The 20,972-nt window shown below is 45.9% G+C and overlaps 1 protein-coding gene across 6 annotated transcripts in view; it reads right to left on the reverse strand.

The window, feature by feature from the left end:
- Nucleotides 1-20,972, reverse strand: part of LOC121273352 (bromodomain adjacent to zinc finger domain protein 2B-like) — a 161,329-nt gene that overhangs the window by 47,354 nt on the left and 93,003 nt on the right. For 5 of the 6 annotated variants that reach the window (XM_041180528.1, XM_041180523.1, XM_041180527.1 and 2 more), the window contains 6 exons: nucleotides 19,707-19,916; nucleotides 16,792-17,046; nucleotides 12,196-12,256; nucleotides 4,056-4,164; nucleotides 2,320-2,421; nucleotides 1,583-1,793 (listed from right to left, as the gene is read on the reverse strand). In XM_041180528.1, the coding sequence (XP_041036462.1) occupies nucleotides 1,583-1,793; nucleotides 2,320-2,421; nucleotides 4,056-4,164; nucleotides 12,196-12,256; nucleotides 16,792-17,046; nucleotides 19,707-19,916 (948 nt within the window). The remainder of the gene's footprint in view (nucleotides 1-1,582; nucleotides 1,794-2,319; nucleotides 2,422-4,055; nucleotides 4,165-12,195; nucleotides 12,257-16,791; nucleotides 17,047-19,706; nucleotides 19,917-20,972) is intronic. The other variant, XM_041180525.1, reaches the window with a different exon arrangement.

Genomic DNA, 20,972 nt, shown 5'->3' on the forward strand with positions numbered 1-20,972 from the left:
GCATTCATCAGGACACTTTGCAAGAATACCAATATAAGGGGAAAACAACAATTTATACTGTATGTGAAGAGAATGCTGATTGATTGGCAAGTGGACTCTGATTGGTAGAGGCGTAGCCATGGAGATTGCACCAGTGATGGTGACTAACAGTTAACTGCTAAGCATTGTTTGAAATTTAAACCAAGTAGCTTGACGCTGACTGGTCAAGGCACTGCCCCGAGGAATGAGTCAGCAAATGGTTGTCACTTATTTTGTTTAGCTGAAACAGGTGCAATGTGTGTACATGTTCTTTCTGTCTGCAAAGAACAGGGCCCTGTGTATTAATATACGTAGCTTCCAGTACACACAAATGTGCCATACTGCGAGTCCGACTGACAATCTTAAATTAGTTGTCAGCGTAATTCTGAACACACTGAGGATTATTTAGCAAATGTTGTCCAATCGCAGACACTGTGTTTTGAGTTTTGCAAGCATAGGCTGATTGGGTATGGTGTGTACCTTGCCCGTTGCTAACAGCAGCTGGGACATGCTGTTTGATACGATCTGCCAGCCTTTGGGATATATGGCCTACAAACCTAGCTACCCTATCACACAAACTCAAAAACAGGCCTAAGACCGTCACCTTCGGCCCTGAAAAGTGCCCAGTCTACCTCAGATTACCCTGGGAGGGCAAGGTATCTCAAAGCTTTGAGCAACAGGTGAAGCTAGCTGTTTCACACTGCTACTATGCAGTAGCAAAATGAGTGGTATTTGCCACTAACAGGATGCTGCTATCAAGCCAAAAAGACGTTCTGCCTATCACACAAATGAGTAATGTGGTATATGAATTTCAGTGCCAGTGTGATGCTAGGTATGTAGGCTGTATGTCCCAAAGACTGGCGGATCATATCAAACAGCATGTCCCAGCTACTGTTCGCAACGGGCAGGTTACAGACTGTACCCAACCAACCCGTGCTTGCAAAACTCAAAGCACAGTGTCCATCATTAGATGTGATTCTGCGACTGGACAACATTTGCTAAATAATCCTCAGTGTGCTAAGAATTACACTGATGACCAGTTTAAGACTGTCAGTTGGGCTTGCAGTGTGGCACATTTGCATGTACTGGAAGTTACATATATTAATACACATGGGCCCTGTTCTTTGCAGACAAAATGTGTACCTACATTGCACCTGTTTCAGCTAAACAAAATAAGTGACAGCCATTTGCTGATTCATTCCTCAGGGCAATGCCTTGATCAATCAGGGTCAAGCTACCTGGTTTAAATTTCAAACAATGTTTAGCAGTTAACTGTCAGCCACCATCACTGGTGCATTCTCCATGGCAATGCCTCTACCAATCTGAGTCCACTTGCCAACCAACCAGCACTCTCTTCATATACAGTATAAATTATTGTTTTCCCCTTACATTGGTATTCTTGCGAAGTGTCCTGATGAGTGCAAGACAAAAAGCTTCAACGTCTCTTTTTTCAGCAATTACAATAATGTAAAACAGGCATTTTATATCGATAAATACATGCATCAAGAAGTACCTAGAAAAGAGGTTATATTGCTTTAAGAAAAGGAATGAAATTGGATTGTACCTTGGGATTCAATTCTTTTCATGAGTTTGAATTCTGTGTTGTTAAGCAATGTCACTGTCTTAACCTTTGGTGGCCTTCCTTTGCCTCGCTTGATCTTTGGCTGTTTTTGGGATCGCTGCTTGTTAGGATTTGGCGGCCGCCCTCGTCTACCCATCATGGCTTTAATCCGTAAAGGAATTTCTTCTGCATTAAGCTTACACCACTGCTCACCCTAAATAAATCAGACAAAAAGAGCCATCACTGCTTCAGAAGCGACAAAACTGAGAGTTTTGTCTTTGTGATGAGCTCCACATAAATGTAACATGTTGTACTATCCTTAAGGCGTGTTTAATAGCAGGAGATGCCACGGACTTTCAATACCATTGGGCTAGGCAGGGACTGGCAGGGTATGGGCTCATGTCAACCATTCCTCATACGTCCTGTTCCCAATCTTGACTGTTGTTAGGGTGAAGTGCCTGGTAAATGGCAAATAGTTTGACAGGAGAGAGGGAGGATCAACAGGTGAGTGAACCACCTCCATGTCTCCCAAGTAAAACTGTACAGACACATGGGCTGAATCTTGGGTGAGGCTTGGTCTTCACTCATAACATTGGGGAACACTAGGTGGGGTACAAATCTCCTCTTTCCTCAAAGGCTAATCTTAAATTTTGATTAAAATTGGAAGCAAGACACTAAAACCTGAATGAAGGCAAATAAAATGAACGAATTTCTATTTGGGAACCAAAGTCTGTACAAACCTCAGAGGACTCTTGTGCTTCAAAAAACTCTCCCACATTCATCCTGGGGCTGAAACTGAAATGTTCCCGACTGACTTCTGTCACTGCATTTCGAGCCAGATACTGGAAAAAGAACAGAACAAAATTGTCTTATCTGTTTCCAATTGACGGTTCATGGGTTAACTCTGTGTCATGAAATGAAGGGTAACTAGACAGAATCTGAGAGGGTTAACATTTTTACAGCCTTTCACTGCTGCTCAATCACAGTGTTAGAATTCTCACTAGAGTAAGGACAAGGTTCCTACAATTTGTAAAGCGTCTAAACCCCTTGGACATTTAAAAAATCTTGTCATGTCATAATTCAAAGCAAGAAGGTCTGGTGATCTCACTGGGACAGGCTGTCACTTGTGGAAAGAAGCTGAAACACCTTTCCATCACTAAAAGGATTTTTACCACTCTCCAGTAAAGCACATGATGGCTAAAGGAAGTATTCTAGCCACACAACATTGGACTCATTAAAAGGACACAGTCAAATGTTAGCCACTGAATGGGATAGCCTCTCAGTAGCACCATTACCTGGAGTGCCTCCCACAGGGGACCCCTCCCATGATGATCTCCTGGTGGCCAAAAGGAGCAGCATTGACAGTGAAGATGAAAAAGTCTGTACTTGTTAGTCAGTCCCACCTTCCCAACTGAGGAAGGACAAAATGGCAGTGGTGAAAACATAAAAAAGACCAAACCTGTTATTGGTGAAAGGCAAGTACACCACATTTTGAAATGATCATGCTCTGAGATCACTCTCAGTCTGTCTGCTAAAAAAAAACTTAATAGGGTGGGAACTAATTGTCTGTGAAGTTTCTGATGAGGATAAAACAATGTTCCCTGGAATGAAACTGCCTTTTAATAAAAACTTCTTGCTGGGGTCCAGTTACATTCCCTCTAGTACCTTTTCCAAATGGTCAGCATTCATATTCAAATCTAAATAGTGAATATTGGCAAGGACATCATAGCTGCCTGATCCTCTCCTCACTCAAACTTTCCAGCAGAACAACTGAATAACGGTCAGGAGCTGATCTTCCTCTCTCGAACCCAGAGGCAATGGGGCCAACTGTAGCATCAGTACCACTCTGACTGAGGTACCTAGCTTAGAAGAGCCCAAGGATCAAACCTAGGAACTTTCAGTCCTAGTCTGCACACCTTCTACTGACATGATTAAGAGCAGGACTGACAGAGATCTTGAAACAGAGCATCTCTACCCACACACCAAAGAATGGCAACTGGTAGAAAACAACTCCTCCAACGGCTCACCAGAGGTGGTGAGCTAATTGATCTTAGTTGAGGCAACTATTTGAGTGCTTACAACCACCCTCAGTATTGCTGGGCGAGGGAGGGGAAAATCAACTTTTGTTCCTGCTCCTGATCGCCACACAAATACCTCTGCCTGTGAGGGGACATTAGGTGAGGACTGGATTTGGGTGCAGGTGTGCTCCCCAAAGCCCCACCACCCCAGCCAGATTCAAAAGGCCCCATGGCACTTACTGTCTTTGTTCCCAGGTGAAGAATGGCAGTGGGAAGAATTGTAAGAGGATGGCATCAACAAACCTACATTCCAATAAGAAGTCAATGCCCTCTCAAGAGGAGTGGAGAAACCCAGACAGGAATAAAAACCTTTATTGTAGTGTCTCCCACAGGCAAGTTATCATACACTAGAAAGCTATTCACATTGTGCAGATATTTCTTTTTTCTTTGGTAATTACCTTAATAACTTCAGGGAACTGACGTAACCTCTTTCCACAGGGGGCGTAATATGTAGTTTCCCCATGCAGGCGGCTCCCGACAGTCTTTATCCTGATCTCACGTCTCCATCTGACAAACACAATATCTTTTATCATTTGGGAAGCAAAATTCAAATTGAAATTTATTTTAAAAAAGGCATCCCTCATTTTTCTTTTCTCCCCTTTCAGCTAATGGTGTGTATCTGAATCTTGAACTGTTCCTGTTGGAGGGGCTGGGCAGACAGCTGAGCGGCTGAGTAAATTGAACCTATAATCTCTGGAGTTTAGAACAATGAGAGGTGATCTCATTGAAACATTCAAGATTCTGAAGGGGTTTGACAGGGTAGATACTGACAGGTTGTTTCCCTCTGGCTGGGGAATCTAGAACACGGGGGCACAGTCTCAGGAGAAGAGGCTGATCATTTAGGACTAAGAGAAGAAATTACTTCACTCAAAGGGTTGGGAATCTTTGGAATTCTCTACCTCAGAGGGTTGCAGATGCTCCATCGTTCACTACACTTAAGGCTGAGATAGATAGATTTTTAGTCTTGCAGGGAATCAAGAGATATGGGGAGCAGGTGGAGAAAGTGGAATTGAGGCCGAAAATCAGCCATGATCATATTGAATGGTGGAACAGGCTTGAGGGGCTGTATTGTCTACTCCTGCTCCTATTGCTTATGTGCTTATGACAGCCTGCCATATGACCTCTGCCCAGGTCACTCTTCAACTGACTGCTACAGCCTGCATAAGAATGACCCCTCCAAGGTGGAAGAGGTTGGTCCTTTGCCTCTACTTCACAGATTCAGACAGCACAGAGGGAGACCAATCCCCATCAGACCTATGCCGGCAGTAACTCTCCCTCTGTTTACATGGGGAAGTGCTTGGCCTTCGTTTGCCACCTCCTCAAGGTTGAGATTTTAAAAATTATACACTAGCACTAACCTCAAGAGCAGCCATTTACATTGCTATAGCACTCCATATGTGCAGAAAAAGCAGTCTGAGCACTTTAAAGCACAGGGGGAAAACTGTACATTGAATAGGATGGACAAAAGGAAGTGAAAGCTTATTTGAAGGGAAAAGTTTTTAAGGTAGCCTTTGGAAATAAGAAAAGAGAGGTGGCAGTTGTTATAAAGGATGAGGAGATAGTGCTTCAAAGAACAACCAGTAAAGTAGGAAGCAAGGAGCAAACCGGAGGAACAACGGGTGCTTGTGGGAACAGGTGGTTGGAATACATTGCTGAGGTAGGGTGGGGCAAAGTCATGGGAGATTTGAATGCAAGAACGGGCACCTTAAAGTGAAGAGACTGTGGCATAGAGAGGGTCTGTGCGGCTTGGCAAGGGCAGGAATGAAGGGGCTCCAGGACTTGTGCAGAGGAATTCAGGCTACGGAATTCTGGATGAGTTGTAGTTTATGGAGAGTATAGGCGGGGGCACAGAAAAGAAGAATGTTGGAGCAATTCAACTCATGCAGCTATTAATGTGTTTCGGGTACTCTGAAAGTGCAGCAACAGCCTTGAAGTTAGAGAATTTGAGCTGGGAGGAGAACAGCCTCAAAAGCAGGAGGAGGATGGGATGAGGCACAGCAGTTTTGAAAGAATTAGATGCAGTGACAAGAGGGCACAGATAGCTTCATGATGTTGGTGAGCGTGAGAATGAAGAGGGAAAGAAGAGAGAGGATTGAGGGAGAAGGTGAACTGCATGGACTAGATGAATTTAATAAAGGTTGAGGGAGATTGGAGGGATATAATAAGGAGGTGGACATTGAATGCTGAAGTGATAACACCGTGGAGGACAATGACAAAGGTTGGAGTGAGATGCATCTGAGAGTTATTTTTATCAGATGGATGATGATAATTGGAGGAGTTTGGAACAGGCAGGGGTTTACTTAATGTAAAGGAGATGAGGAAATGATTGGAGTAAATCCATATGGGTGACAGACATCTCTAATGTCTCAAGGCCACAAGTTGAAGGAGTTGGTTTGTTATAGCCATCAATGTGGAGAGTAAGATTGAGAGATGAGGAAAGTAAGCGTCAGCTGAAGTAGGGGAAGATGAGCTCAAATGAGACTAAAATTGTTAAGAATAAGGAGTTGTTCAGTGTGGAGGCTAAGAACACACAAGGGTGGGCAGTGTGGGAATCACAATAAGGAAAGTTCTTGGAGGTTGTTGAGGGCATACAGCAGACAAAATGAACCTTGATGGAGAAGTGGACAGAGTGAGATGCTTGAACATGAAGAAAGAAATGGAAGAATGAGAGGAGAAGCTAAAGTGGGATCTGGGATACACATGACACTTCAACCATTGGTGATTTGGTGGAATATGAAGTTGGGAAGGATGTGGTGACAAGCCTAGTACAAGAAGGGGGTTGTGATGGTGATAGATAGGGAGGATGTTGTTCACAAGAAGTAGACATTTTCAAAGGATGACGCAGAGAGGAAGAGCCAGAGATTCAGTAAGGGGGTGGTTGAGTGATGGGAGAAAGAGAAGAAATACTGAGCTAGAGGGCAATTCAGAAGTGCAAAAGAGGAAGAAGGAAGCTGGGGAAAAGTTTGAGATATTAATCCTTGAGAGATTAATGGTGAAGACATGGCGCAAGAGGAACACAGCAGTTGGGTAGTGGTACTGGTATGTGTCAGGATAGGTGTGATGAAGGATGGTCTGTTTGAGGCAGAGGGAAGCTGTAAGCCTGTTTGGAAGGAATGAGAGCATTGTGTCAACAGAAAGAAAGGAGTGCAGCAGGAATTGGTGATAGATTAGGCTGGGAAGCAAAGGGAGAGTTGTTTTCATGAGGTGGGAACACAAGGAGAGGAAAGGAGCTGGAAAATGGGAGGAGAATGAGGTAAGTAGGGTAGAGAGGCAGAAAAGCTGTGTTCAAGGGTAGCATGCATGATGTGTGGGCTGGGTAACAGTAGCAATCATAGTTACAGAATTAACAACAATTGGGAGTTCAAGTACAAGGGGTGGTGACGAACATTGTGAATGATACTTCAGGTCAAACAGGAACTGAGTTAAGCCTGTTGGGAAATGGAAGTCCAAGACTTGGTGGAAGGTTGGGGCAAGTTCAGGGACTGATTGGGAACAACTGCAAATGCCAAGGTCAACAAAGTTCAAAGTGAAGAGTTTATACAAACCATAAGAAAAAGCTACACATGGCTACAGAGTCCTTTGAATAGAGGCTCGAGAAAGACAGCTGGAGTTTGGGGTCAGTCTGACATTTAAAGTTTGGGGGTTGCCAAGCAATTGGGGGAGTCCTGGGATTAGCCTGAGAGGTTGGAAGGTCGTGAATCAGCTCGAGAGGTTGGAGTGTGTGGAACTGACCAGAGGATTGGAGTGAGACTGGTGTCAGTTTGGGATTCAAAGATGAGTGTAGCATCTGGGACTTGTGTAGAAGTCAGATAGTCAGTGGTGAACAAGATGGACCAGGGCAGCAACACCAACACCAGCAGGAGGGCAGCCCTGGCCAACAGCAGCACCAGCAGGAGGGCAGCCCTGGCCAACACCAACACCAGCAGGAGGGCAGCCCTGGCCAATGGCAGCACCAGCAGGAGGGCAGCCCTGGCCAACAGCAGCACCAGCAGGAGGGCAGCCCTGGCCAATGGCAGCACCAGCAGGAGGGCAGCCCTGGCCAACAGCAGCACCAGCAGTGGCAGCCCTGGCCAATGGCAGCACCAGCAGGAGGGCAGCCCTGGCCAACACCAACACCAGCAGGAGGGCAGCCCTGGCCAACACCAACACCAGCAGGAGGGCAGCCCTGGCCAACAGCAGCAACAGCAGTAAGGCAGCCCTGGCCAAGGGCAGCACCAGCAGGAGGGCAGCCCTGGCCAACAGCAGCACCAGCAGTAAGGCAGCCCTGGCCAACAGCAGCACCAGCAGGAGGGCAGCCCTGGCCGACAGCAGCGCCAGCAGGAAGGCAGCCCTGGCCAACACCAACACCAGCAGGAGGGCAGCCCTGGCCAATGGCAGCACCAGCAGGAGAGCAGCCTTGGCCAACAGCAGCACCAGCAGGAGGGCAGCCCTGGCCAACAGCAGCACCAGCAGTTAGGCAGCCCTGGCCAACAGCAGCACCAGCAGGAGGGCAGCCCTGGCCAACAGCAGCACCAGCAGTAAGGCAGCCCTGGCCAACAGCAGCACCAGCAAGAGGGCAGCCCTGGCCGACAGGAGCGCCAGCAGGAGGGCAGCCCTGGCCAACACCAACACCAGCAGGAGGGCAGCCCTGGCCAATGGCAGCACCAGCAGGAGAGCAGCCTTGACCAACAGCAGCACCAGCAGGAGGGCAGCCCTGGCCAACAGCAGCAGCAGGAGAGCAGCCCTGGCCAACAACAGCACCAGGAAAGCAACCCTGGCCAACAGCAGCACCAGAAGAGCAGCCCTGGCCAACAGCAGCAGCAGGAAAGCAACCCTGGCCAACAGCAGAACCAACAGGGCAGCCCTGGTCAACAGCAGCACCAGGAGAGCAGCCCTGGCCAACAGCAGCACCAGGAAAGCAACCCTGGCCAACAGCAGCACCAGAAGAGCAGCCCTGGCCAACAGCAGCAGCAGGAGAGCAGCCCTGGCCAATGGCAGCAGCAGGAGAGCAACCCTGGCCAACAATAGCACCAGGAGAGCAGCCCTGGCCAACAGCAGAACCAGGAGAGCAGCCCTGGTCAACGGCAGCACCAGGAGAGCAACCCTGGCCAACAATAGCACCAGGAAAGCAGCCCTGGCCAACAGCAGCACCAGGAGAGCAACCCTGGCCGACAGCAGCACCAGGAGAGCAACCCTGGCCAACAGCAGCACCAGGAAAGCAGCCCTGGCCAACAGCAGAACCAACAGGGCAGCCCTTGCCAACAGCAGCACCAGGAAAGCAACCCTGGCCAACAGCAGAACCAACAGGGCAGCCCCGCCCAACAACAGCACCAGCAGGGCAGCCCCGCCCAACAACAGCACCAGCAGGGCAGCCCCACCCAACAACAGCACCAACAGGGCAGCCCTGGCCAACAGCAGCAGCAGGAGAGCAGCCCTGGCCAACAGCAGCACCAGAAGAGCAGCCCTGGCCAACAGCAGCACCAGAATAGCAGCCCTGGCCAACGGCAGCACCAGGAGAGCAACCCTGGCCAACGGCAGCACCAGGAGAGCAACCCTGGCCAACAGCAGCACCCGAAGAGCAGCCCTGGCCAACAGCAGAACCAGGAGAGCAGCCCTGGCCAACAGCAGAACCAGGAGAGCAGCCCTGGCCAACAGCAGCACCAGGAGAGCAAGCCTGGCCAACAGCAGAACCAGTAGGGCAGCCCTGGCCAACAGCATGAACACAACCTGGAAGCAGTGTTTAGTGTAGACTACTCGCAATTAGAAAGAGAAAGATGTTATCCTTTAACATCTATTTATTTGAGCTTAGGGGCATTTAGCGATAGAGTAACTCACTGCTTTGAAGCCACATCATCCATTGCTGAAATATGCTGGAGCAAGAAGAGGAGCAGCCTGAAGGAGCTATTACAACAATTCCATTGAAACTGCTGCCAGGAAGGATTACTGAGCTTGGTACACAGAAGCAGCAGGAGGAATGCCATCTCTGACAGCCAGATGGCAATGGATTTTGGAAATCAATTCAGAAGACATACAGAGCTGCTAATCAGAAATGCCTCAGCAATAACCTATTTCTCCCTCTCATTGGAGGCAGCCTTATTCTATTAAAACATAACAGAGGACTACCCACCCACCACTGCCGCAACTGGTGCACTCTGGGGTGCTGAGCCATATAGGCCAGGAAGATCTCAGAGGTGATTCCAGGTCTGTACTGAGTTAGCTGCCATCAGTCAGGAGGATGGCTGGGGTACCACAATTTGCCTCCGTACCAGACTGAGCAGTGCAATTACCCATTGTACCAGTTAGGCAGCCACAGTAGGCCTGTTCTGAACCAGTGCTATACATGATGAGCTCTACTGCAAGTTGATGATCAGTAAAGGTCCAAAGACAAGAACACACTTATGGCTTTTTGTGGCTTTAATGGCCTGGCAGAGCCCAATAGCTGAATGCCTCTCCAATTGCCCAATTGAAAAATGGTGTGTGTATGTGGTAGGAAAATAACTTTAAAGCAGAGAAACAACTTTGTAAAAGGCGAGTGTTTTATTTTGAAATTAAGTTACATACAAGTGATTTTATCAGAAATGGAACTGTAGAGTAATGGGTTACGTCTCAGCTAGAATTTTAAAGGGAGATGGAGAAGCTACAGCCCAACAAAGCAAGGAAATCAGCCAGAGGACTGAAAAGGGGCATCACTATCCCAACATCCATGAAAGCAAAGGAACCACAAGATCCACATGGCAAGATCCTGTCATCTATCCCAGTAAAAGCTTCTGGGACATTCAGACCAAACAGGATCAAAGATCAATGGATACCGAACTGTTGAGGATCAGACTTCAAGCAGAGAACAGCAACTGATAGTGTGGTTCTGATGACAGATCAAGACACTTTGTGGGCTGTCACCAAAGACCATAAATGAAGTTGGCTCCCCAGGCTGGTGTTGCCAAACCATCCAGAGCAGTGCTGTTCTGGGTTCAATCCCTGATTTGCGCTGAATCACCTGATCTTAGCCAGGGATACCGAAGGGAAACTACGACTAACGTTAGCATCCGTGGACTAGACGAGACAAAAACATCAACTCCTGCTCCTGAACGCTGTCTAGTGAGCCCTGCTGGTAAGTATATATGGGTGTGCACTGCGTGAGAACAGGACTGGGCTCAGCTGTGATGGGCCATTTAGTAAAATCACCCACTTCACCTGCAATGCTGAGACCCAGGCATCAAAGATGATCATTTGCGCGAGGTACCAGGGCTCTGCTGGTACCCATATCTCAGTATGCTTCAATGCCATTAGAAAAAGCAGGAGAGAAAAAAAAATGAACGTCAGGAGTAAAGTCATGAGACCCAGAGGTGCATCAAAGCAGGAGCAGGATCTCAGGGGTTTGCTTAGAGAATGAAGGAAGACAAAGAACTCTAGGGTCACCACTACTGCGTAGCATTCTCATCAACTGGTCACCATAGCATTACTTTGGTAAAGAAGCTAGAGACCGCACCCTTTACTTGCAATTAACATCATGGGAGGGAAATTTCTCTGTTAGCCTGACAGAGTTAACGTGTTGATTTTAAATATATTTCATGAGAAGAGCAAAGACAGGAATTTCATGCAGTTGTGTTAACCAATGGTCTAAAATTAGCGTGGAGAGGAAATTAGGATCTTTGATTATAATAATGCATTTATATAGCGCCTTATCATATTGAAATGGCTCAAAGTGCTTCACACAATTAATTATTTTGAAGTGCATGACAGTTCTTATGCAGAACACAAGCAGGTGACACATTCTGAATGATGCCAACAAAAATTATAGTTAATGGTGAAAACAACAAAATTAGATAAATGGGGAACCAGTTGCAGGTGGCACTCACATAACACTGGAAGTAAGCCAAAAGATCAGGAGAGCCACAGTTACCTTAATTTAATTGCTCCACAGAATAATAAGAGAAGCTGAATATAAGCAATGTTACGCAGGTGAAGCATTTGGAGTGTTAAGAAAAGTCTGGGAACAAGAACCGACCATTACCAATCTAATTCCAGACCTACAATGCAGTGCACTACATTGCTCTAGCACAGGATCAAAGGGCTGTTGTTTTTGACCAGAGATGCCTCAAAGAAACTTTGAGATTGCGTGGCAACAGTGAGCCAAGAATTATGTTGTCAGGGAAAGAGTTGGAATCAATGTCCCAGATAATTGAGCCTAAGAAATTGCCATGGTTTAGTTGCTCTTGGAATATTTGTCAAGACTTCATCATAATAAAAAAGAAATACACAAGGCAGATGCCAGACTGGATACAAAGAAAGAGCCACCAAAGATATCGAACATGTTTGCATCGAGTTGGAAGAGTTACAGAACTGAGAAAGAGACCATGACATTTACAGTTGGGGATTTCAGTTGGTCCTGAAACCAGGTCGAGATAGCGATCCACACAGTGATCAAATTTGCTTTTACCAAAGACATCCCTCTTGTGCGAGTTGCTCTCAACTGGGGCTGCCTGGGGTTTCCTGGGCTTTTAGCAAATGTGTTACTGGCTCCTGTATCTGACAGCCTTAATAAACATCAGAGAAAATTACCCGTATTGCAGTGGAATGCGCAATTCGCGTTCATCAGTTACTCTTCTACGTATGCATTCGCCTGTGGGGAAGAAAAGCAAGAGGACATTTTACTTCCACATACAAGCCTTTCTACTGCTAGCACGTGGTTTTATGACCCACCCTGTCAGAGTGTTAGCCCTTTATGCACTGTTCCAATATGCACCACACTCACTACTGTTGCATAACTAGAAGATACCAAAATTCTGTAAGATTAATTAGTTGTAAATTCCCTCTGCCCCCCAGCCCCAGTTGGCACCATACTACACTGTCTGTTTTCTAGTTTTCTGATGCTTTCTGGTACTTCACTGTTAATTCCCTGAGCAATAAACCCTCCGTGCCTATTACCTGATTTCCCTCCCCCCAGGAAGCACCAAAGGGTCAAAGGGCCTTATTCTGCTCAAATTTTCCTTCCCTCTTTCTGGAAAGGTATTTAACCTCTTTCCCTTATTTGGCTCTCCTCATACTAAATACTGACCTCAGGCAATTGGGTGTGCATGCGTCTACCATTAATCTGAGGTTGACTACTCAGAGGAGTGTAACAGCAATCCCATGTGACTCTTTCACAGCAGCACAATTGATACCAGGATCAAATCTGCCTCCAAATGCTCTCTGGTGCAATGGTGCAATAGTGAGGCATAGTGGCAGATCAGAAAATATTTTTATTTGGTATGCCATCCAGATTGCCCATTTCTAGCAGGGCACACAGAACAAAGATACAAAGGGCACCTATCAAAGCAAACCATTGAAGGAATCAATGTCTTTATGTTAAAACAATTACATTAAAAATCTGCTTATAGCCATTGGTGACAGGTAAAAGACACTCGAGATGGATCTTAGCTACAACATAGATCCAAAGCCTACTTATGGCACCCGGGTGCATTGGAAGTTACTATGCTACTTGATCCCAGCATTGCCCCATGTCCTCCCTCTGACCTGGTCATTTGTGTGTAGAATACTGATGGGAACAAATCCAACCTGCAACTTCCTTCAGGGTAAAATTACACTGGGATATTAGCACACAAACCTGTTGACACCTTCATATTTCCACAAAGATGTTCATACCAAATAAATTAGTCAATGTCTTTGTTCAAAGGGATTTCACACATCACATTCCATATTGCACACTGCAATTTCACCTCAGCTGGGTAAAACCTCTCAATTTTACCCTCACAACTACCTCAATTACATGAGTAAATGGAGCAAACATTTAGTTAAGTCACTTTTCCCACTATTGCTCCCTTAAAATAATCTATTTATTCTACTTTCTGACTGAACAACTTTTTACATAAATTACCCCCTATACTTCTTATACACACTAGCCTTCACTCTGCTGAATAGGTGTAAACTCCACAATATTAGCACAACAAATACAGTGACCAGAGTCTTAAGGGTTAACCTGTTTGTTAAAAAGATAAATATTTTGTGAATGAGTGATTGAGTGTTATGATTCTAGAAAATGCCTGATGGTGCATTTCAGGATTTGCCTGAACTTTTGGGAAGTGTTAGTCACTCCTTTTAAGGAGTTTTCTCCCCTTCCTCTTGTCGTGCCGTGTATCACTCCTGGCAACGAGGGGCAAGATGTTCACTAAGGGATGTTTGAGAGTTGCTCAGAACGACTCTCCCTCTAATGTTTTCTTCCATTGTGTAGGCAAGCTCCCCTCAGCACTATGATGAGGCTAAGGGATTCAGCGCAGAAGGTATACTAGGCGCAACAGCCTCACCCGATTACTCTGTGGTGCAATGTATTCGAGCGCGGTTGCCGTCTGGAATTCAATCAGGCAAAAAAAGGCTGACCCCAAGCAATAATTAGGGTTGCCAACTCCTCCAGGATTGCATTGGTGTCTTCAGGAATTAAAGACTAGTCTCCAGGACACTGCTGTGAGCAAACCGGGAGAATAGTCCTTGGGGCATTGAAAAATTGTTTTTTTTTAAAAAGATTCTCTTCAGTTACATTTGTTTATTAGTTATAAAAATATCAGACAAGGGAAAAGGGCTGATGGATGGTGAAGAATCATGCAATTGGGTAATGTAGGGTCTACTCACTTTCCGATTAGTGTAGGAAGGTGGGGCACCCTAAGGATGGACTTGTTGGGAGACCAATGGCAGGAGTACAGGGGTGAGGCAGTAGCATGCAGGCTGTCATGTGATGAAACCTCCAGGAATATGTTGGCAGCCTTAGGGAAAATCAGAATGCTTCTATTTATGCCTCCATCCCCTCCCCCCGCCTCCTGCTCTCTGGCCCTACAACTTGCTAACAACTAGCTCAAGATTAATAGTGACAGAGGTCTTGCAGTACCTTGCATGCATGCTCCTTTGGCTGGGATATAACCCGGGTCCTGAGAACTCTGATTTCACGGCTGCAGAAAGTGCCCCAAAATTTCTCCCCTACCACTTGTTTCCTTTCCCAAATAGTTTCCTCTCATTGCAAGTAATTGGACCAATGCCTGGTGTACCAATACCAATACCTGGTGTTCTGAGTCAAAATGGTATCAATTAACATTAATATTCTAACATCTCATTGATGTGGAGCTCACTAATTTCCAGCATTTCACACCTTGCACTTCACTTACTGTTGAAGTGGGCAAGGTACAAAATGCAGGATGGTTACTTAACCCCAGTGATCTCAGCTCATTAACCGGCTGCTTTTGCAGAAGCTCAGAGTCCAGTTTAGCAGGTGAAGTGTTCAAAGTGTGAAATATATGGGAATTAACAAAATGCAAATCAGTGAGGACTGCAAAGAATTGGAGAGAGCGAGAGAGACAGAAAGAGAAAAAGAGATGATTTGCATTTATATTGCGCCTTATCATGTCTCTCAGAAACGCCTCAAGGTGCTTCACATACAATGAATTACTTTGAAGTGCAGTGACTGTTGCTTTGTAGGCAAACGCGGCAGCCATTTTGCGCACAGCAAGATCCCACAAATAGCAGTGAAACAAATGAGCAGTTAATTTTTTTTTCTGGTGTTGTTGGTTGAGTGAGGAACATTGGCCAGGATACTGAGGCTCATCTTCCAATAGTGCCATGGGATCTTTAATAACCACCAGAACAGGGCGTCGTTTTAACATCTCATCTGAAAGTATACCCTTCCAACAGTGCAGCGCTCCCTCAGTGCTGGATTGGGAGCGTCAGCCTAGATTTTGAGTTCAAGGTGCTGGAGTGGGGCCTGAAGCCACAACCTTCAGACTCTTATGCAAGAGTGCAATCAAATGAGTTATCAAATGAGCCACGCTGGCACACAGTTGACACCATTTGGATTTGTTACACCAGGTATTGGTTACCCGCTAGGCAGGTGAAGTGTGCAAGGTGTGAAATGCATGGGGATTATCTGACCCCCATTAATTTCAGCTTTTAATCAGCTGGCTTTGTAGCAGGTCTGAATCCAGCCTCTTGTCCTCTGTGCTCCTAATGTCTAAAGTGGCAGCATTTACAAGTTGTACCTTCGGGTGCAATTAACACAGCCTCAGGATTAAATTTTCCATTTAAAATTGAAGCAACATATCTCCTTGCTTGTTTAATGTGCTGGGGAGTTGAGTTTATGCTGCTGAATGTAACATTGGGTAGTGACTGCAGCTGTCTATCAACAGGTATTGAACTCACCGGCACTTTAAACACACAAGTATTACACAATTTTGTCATTTTAAACTCTTTGAAAGGGAAACAGTTTGAACATGCCTGGGCTCTGCACACCATATTGGAAGATACATTGTCATAAATGCTAACATTTCAGTCAAAAAGCCGCCAGTTTAACGAGCCGCCACTAAGCACCTTGCTGTCCCACTTAGCTAGGTGAAAGGTCAGGTGAGATTAGCTGGGTGTAAAGTGGCAGCTATTACTGTAAACAGCTAAGCAGTACACGGCTTTCAGAGGCTGAGCACAGCAAACTGCTTTTCAACAGTTTTAAAATCCCAGTCTTTCTAAATTTTTAAAATATATATATTTTATAAATATATAATACGTATATTGCAATGCCCCCAAACTGTGGATAGACTTGCTGCTGCGTTCTCATGCCGCAAAATTTGGTTGGATTTGCCGCAGAATTCTGGGGCCCTGGATATAAAGCTTTGCCAGGGAGGCCAATAAGAGAGGGAGAGGAAATAGTTTAAAAAGCATGGCGAGGGCACCTCCCCCGGTAGCCTTCTGAGTAAATGCACTGCCTAGTGTGAAACTGAGCTACACAGACCAGAATGGCCCTGGTTTACATGGAGCTAGCTGATTTTAGCTAGGACAGATGGTAGGGGTGTGACACTTGGGCCTCAGTGCCTCCTCAGAAATGGAGGGAAAATTTAGGGCAGGTCAGCTCAAGACAATCTTGTACACCTTGCAGAGCACCAATGACCAAAGCTCAGGAGCCAGTCACTTGCCTGCTTTCTCGTCTGTGGAATGGTCCATGGCACTGGGAGAAAAGCAACCCAAGAGAGAGGGAGAAATCTCTAAAGAAGGAATGCAGATACAACATCAGTGCTGATTTCTGTAGCCTCTGCTCTACTGTACTGCAATATTATGGTTTCAGAGAGGCCTCTTTAAAATAAAGGGAGGCAATTATATCTTGACAGAATCTGTTGAGACATGACTCACCCTTACTTGTGGCAGAGGATGATGGTGTGGGAGGTGTCATCAGTACAGAGGCCTTCTTCTTTGCCTTCTTCACAGGGGTTTTGAAGAGTGTTGAGGATTCTAGAGAGCAGGTGCTGGTGCCACCAGGGCCACCAGTGCCATCAGCATCGGCGTCAGACAGCGTGAGAGTTGACATGACTAGTTTCGAAAGAATTTTTACTGCTGCAGCATCAGGGTCCTCGCACTCATCGGTTTCACTATCCGAGACAGTTAAATCTGTACAAAATTAAAAAGCACTGTTGTTAAATTCAGCAGAAAGAGCTTTTCACAGATGCACAACAGTAAATTTCAAAGGACACCAATAACATTTTTGCTCCAAAACAGAAAAATGAGTAACAATTGCTCAAATTATCTACCCCCCTCCAGTAAAACAAGTGCTGACTCATAACTCAACAAGGACAAGGATTGGTTCTAGGTCAAATTAATGTTGTGGTCTGAGGAGTCAGTAGGCCTCTCTGGCCAAATTGCCTACCTGGGCACTCCTTTCTTCAAAGGGATTTGTGAATATTCTTGTTGCTGAATGCTTAATCAGATTTAATATCTAACGTTACGAACACTGGGTGCTTGTTATGGCAGCTGTGGTCACCATTTGGGAATTGTTGTTGATGTATCATATTTTTCCCTTCATTGTTCTGGCTTACACCAACTCAATCTTATTTTGGTTCTTGGGCGAGGCAATGCAGCAAAGAAACTGCAGTTGTACAGTGCCTTTAATGTAGTAAAACATCCCAGCCAAGGCGCTTTGCAGGAGCATTAGGAGGCAAAAATTGCACTCGTAATTTAAAAGGGAGGTGTTCCACTTCTGTGCTCCCAGTGGGAGCATATGGCAGGGAATTGTGCAATCCCAATCCATGATTATTTTGCTTTTTGTTTTATTCTTTCATGGGATGTGAGTGTCACTGGCAAGGCCAGCATTTATTATCCATCCCTAAGTGCCCTCGAGGAGCTGCTGGTAAGCTGTTTTCTTGAACTGCTGCAGTCCATGTCCTACTGATTACTACCTACTGCCCTCCCCCAGCTGATGAACCAGTATTCCTCCTTATTGAATACCACTTGGAAGAAGCACTAAGTGCACAGAATATACTCTAGGTGGGAGACTTCAACGTCCATCACCAAGAGTGGCTTGATAGCACAATACTGACCGAGCTGGCCGAGTCCTGAAGGATATATCTGCCAGACTGGACCTGTGAGAGGTGGTGAGGGAACCAACGAGAGGGAAAAACATACTTGACCTCATCCCCACCAACACTGTGTTACGATCTGGTTAGGGGCCAGTAATCTTATTTAAGATAAGGTGTAAAACCTCAATTACCCACTAGGACAAAAAAGCCACAAGATTTCACTGTTTTACACAAACAAAATAAACTTTACTATAGAAAGTCAAAAAAGTAAAACAATTTACAATATCTATCTTATACTCTAGCATTCGGAATTAACACGAGGTAAATATGAATTAACAGGCGAACTGCGGTCGAACTCACCACACTGCACGTTAAATGGCAGATGCCACCAAGACAGATCCCATGGATTTCTCAGCAGCCCACCCAGATCAGTGACCGCCGTGACTCATAAAATCTTGTTAAAACTCCATCTCCATCGTGAGGGATTTCAACTCTTCACTTTTGAAGATCTGGCCTATGAATTCTCTCAAATGCCGCTCCAACGCGTACTAAACCAGCAACTGCTCACTTCCTGATGGTTCAAGCTCTCTTCCTGAGACTGCTTTACATGGGATTCACAAAGCTGCACTCCCACCTCTAATTACCAGCACACTTTTTAAAAATTCATTCAAAGGATGTGGGCATTTATTGCCCAGCCCTAATTGCCCTTGAGAAAGTGGTGGTGAGCTGCCCGCTTGAACTGCTGCAGTCCATGTGGTGTAGGTACCCCCACAGTTCTGTTAGGGAGTTCCAGGATTTTGACCCAGCGACAATGAAGGAACAGTGATATATTTCTAAGTCAGGATAGTGAGTGGCTGGGAGGGGTACTTCCAGGTGGTGGTGTTCCCATGTACCTGCTGCCCTTGTCCTTCTAGATGGTTGTGGTTGTGGGTTTGGAAGGTGCTCTCGAAGGAGCCTTGGTGAATTCCTGCACTGCATCTTGTAGATGGTGCTCACTGCTGCTACTGTGCAATGGTGGTGGAGGGAGTGAATGTTTGTCGATGTGGTGCCAATCAAGCGGGCTGCTTTGTCCTGGATGGTATCAAGCTTCTTGAGTGTTGTGGGAGCTGCACTCATCCAGGCAAGTGGGTAGTATTCCATCACACTCCTGACTTGTGCCCTGTAGATGGTGGACAGAATTTGGGGAGTCAGGAGGTGAGTTACTTGTCGCAGCATTCCTAGCCTCTGACCCACTCTTGCAGAGCAGTATGATTATAGTATTTATATGGCTAGGCCAGTTCAGTGTCTGGTCAATGGTAACCCCCAGGATTTGATAATGGGGGATTCAGTGATGGTAATGCCATTGAACGTCTCTCTTGTTGGAGATGGTCATTGCCTGGCACTTGTGTGGCGTGAATGTTACTTGCCACTTGTCAGCCCAAGCCCGGATATTGTCCAGGTCTTGCTGCATTTAGACATGGGACTACTTCAGCATCTGAAGAGTTGCAAATGATGCTGAACATTGTGCAATCATCAGTGAACATCCCCACTTCTGACCTTATGATGGAAGGAAGGTCATTGATGAAGCAACTGAAGATGGTTGGGCCGAGGACACTACCCTGAGGAACTATTGCAGTGATGTCCTGGAGCTGAGATGACTGACCTCCAACAACCACAACCATCTTCCTTTGTGTTAGGTATGACTCCAACCAGTGCTGGCCCAGCCAGCGACGCCCACATCCCATGAAATAATTTTTTAAAAAGGAATCAGATTACCTTTTCCTGGCGATGATGTGCGTGGAGTCATCAGGAGGGAGGCTGAGGTCTGAGTTTCATTGAGTGAAGATTTGAAAAGATTCAAACTTTCTAGAGAAGGAGCAAGTGTGGAGTCAGACAGGGAGAAGGCGGAGACATCCTGCTTCAGAGACATTTTCACTTCCGCATCATGGCAGTCGTTCAGTTCATTATCAGATTCACCAGTGAGCTCTATAGAGTTAGTGAAAAAAGAAAAGCAATAGATAGTGAGTCAATTTAGAAACTGCCGTCATTGCCATTTAGACCACAGGAATAACCCTCAAAATTTTCTGGGGTAATAGTTGTGAGCCAAGTATTTTGTTCCCGCAATTCCTGCATACTTGCCAAGACATTCTTCTCTACTTTCAAGTCACCAGTTAGACTGAAGCTTGAAAACTAGTCTTTCATCCAGGGAAGGTGTGTGGGATATTGAGTTCGAGAGGGCAAAGACTTAAAATATCTCAACATTCTTTCCACCACCGCTCCCCCAAAACACCCCACCTAAAACGTTCCTATCCACTGCACCAAATCCTTTCTATCCTCCCTCTTTTCCACTTTTTCTCCTGAAGAGATTCACTCTGGCCCACGAGTGCAGGTAGCAATGCAGTCCCCTGCCCAAGTGTCCATTCTTCATGAATGAGGCTAGATTGTGAATACTGGAGGTCATTTGACTGCAGGAACCATTACAGGCAAGCCTATCTCGTCCTCACTTAATGTTTACACAAGTTACAGAAGGGACTGGGGAGGTGGGGAAGAACTGGATGGTGAGGAGGAGCAGAAATCCACACTGAACTTTCCCCTCCTAGCCCAAGAATGCTGATCCTCATTGTAGTGCCCTACCTAACTAAATGAGACTAGGCAGGCAACCTTGGACCCTCCTGGTGTGTATGGCTCAGTAACATACAGAACAGGACATTTATCAGCCAAACCACTGGGTCATTCTATTTACTTTCTCTCAATGGCAATAGTGTAGTACGATAGAGAGCACAGCAGGTTCATAACTAGGATTCCTCCCATATAAGTTCACAATCCTAAATACTAATAGTGAAAGCCCTGTTGTTATGCTACGTTATGGGATGTTTACGACAATGCACACCCAACCTTGTAGGTGGCCAAACCATGTAAGGAGGAAATGCAATATTCCATGCAAAAACACACAATTAACCTAAGGTATTGGGGATTTTGAAGGAATGGGCAGCAAAGCAGTCAATCAGAGTAAAGGAGGCATTGTGCTCTCTAGGAGTCCCC

This window comes from Carcharodon carcharias, chromosome X, assembly GCF_017639515.1.
Source record: "Carcharodon carcharias isolate sCarCar2 chromosome X, sCarCar2.pri, whole genome shotgun sequence".
In the NCBI taxonomy this organism is placed as follows: Eukaryota; Metazoa; Chordata; class Chondrichthyes; order Lamniformes; family Lamnidae; genus Carcharodon; species Carcharodon carcharias.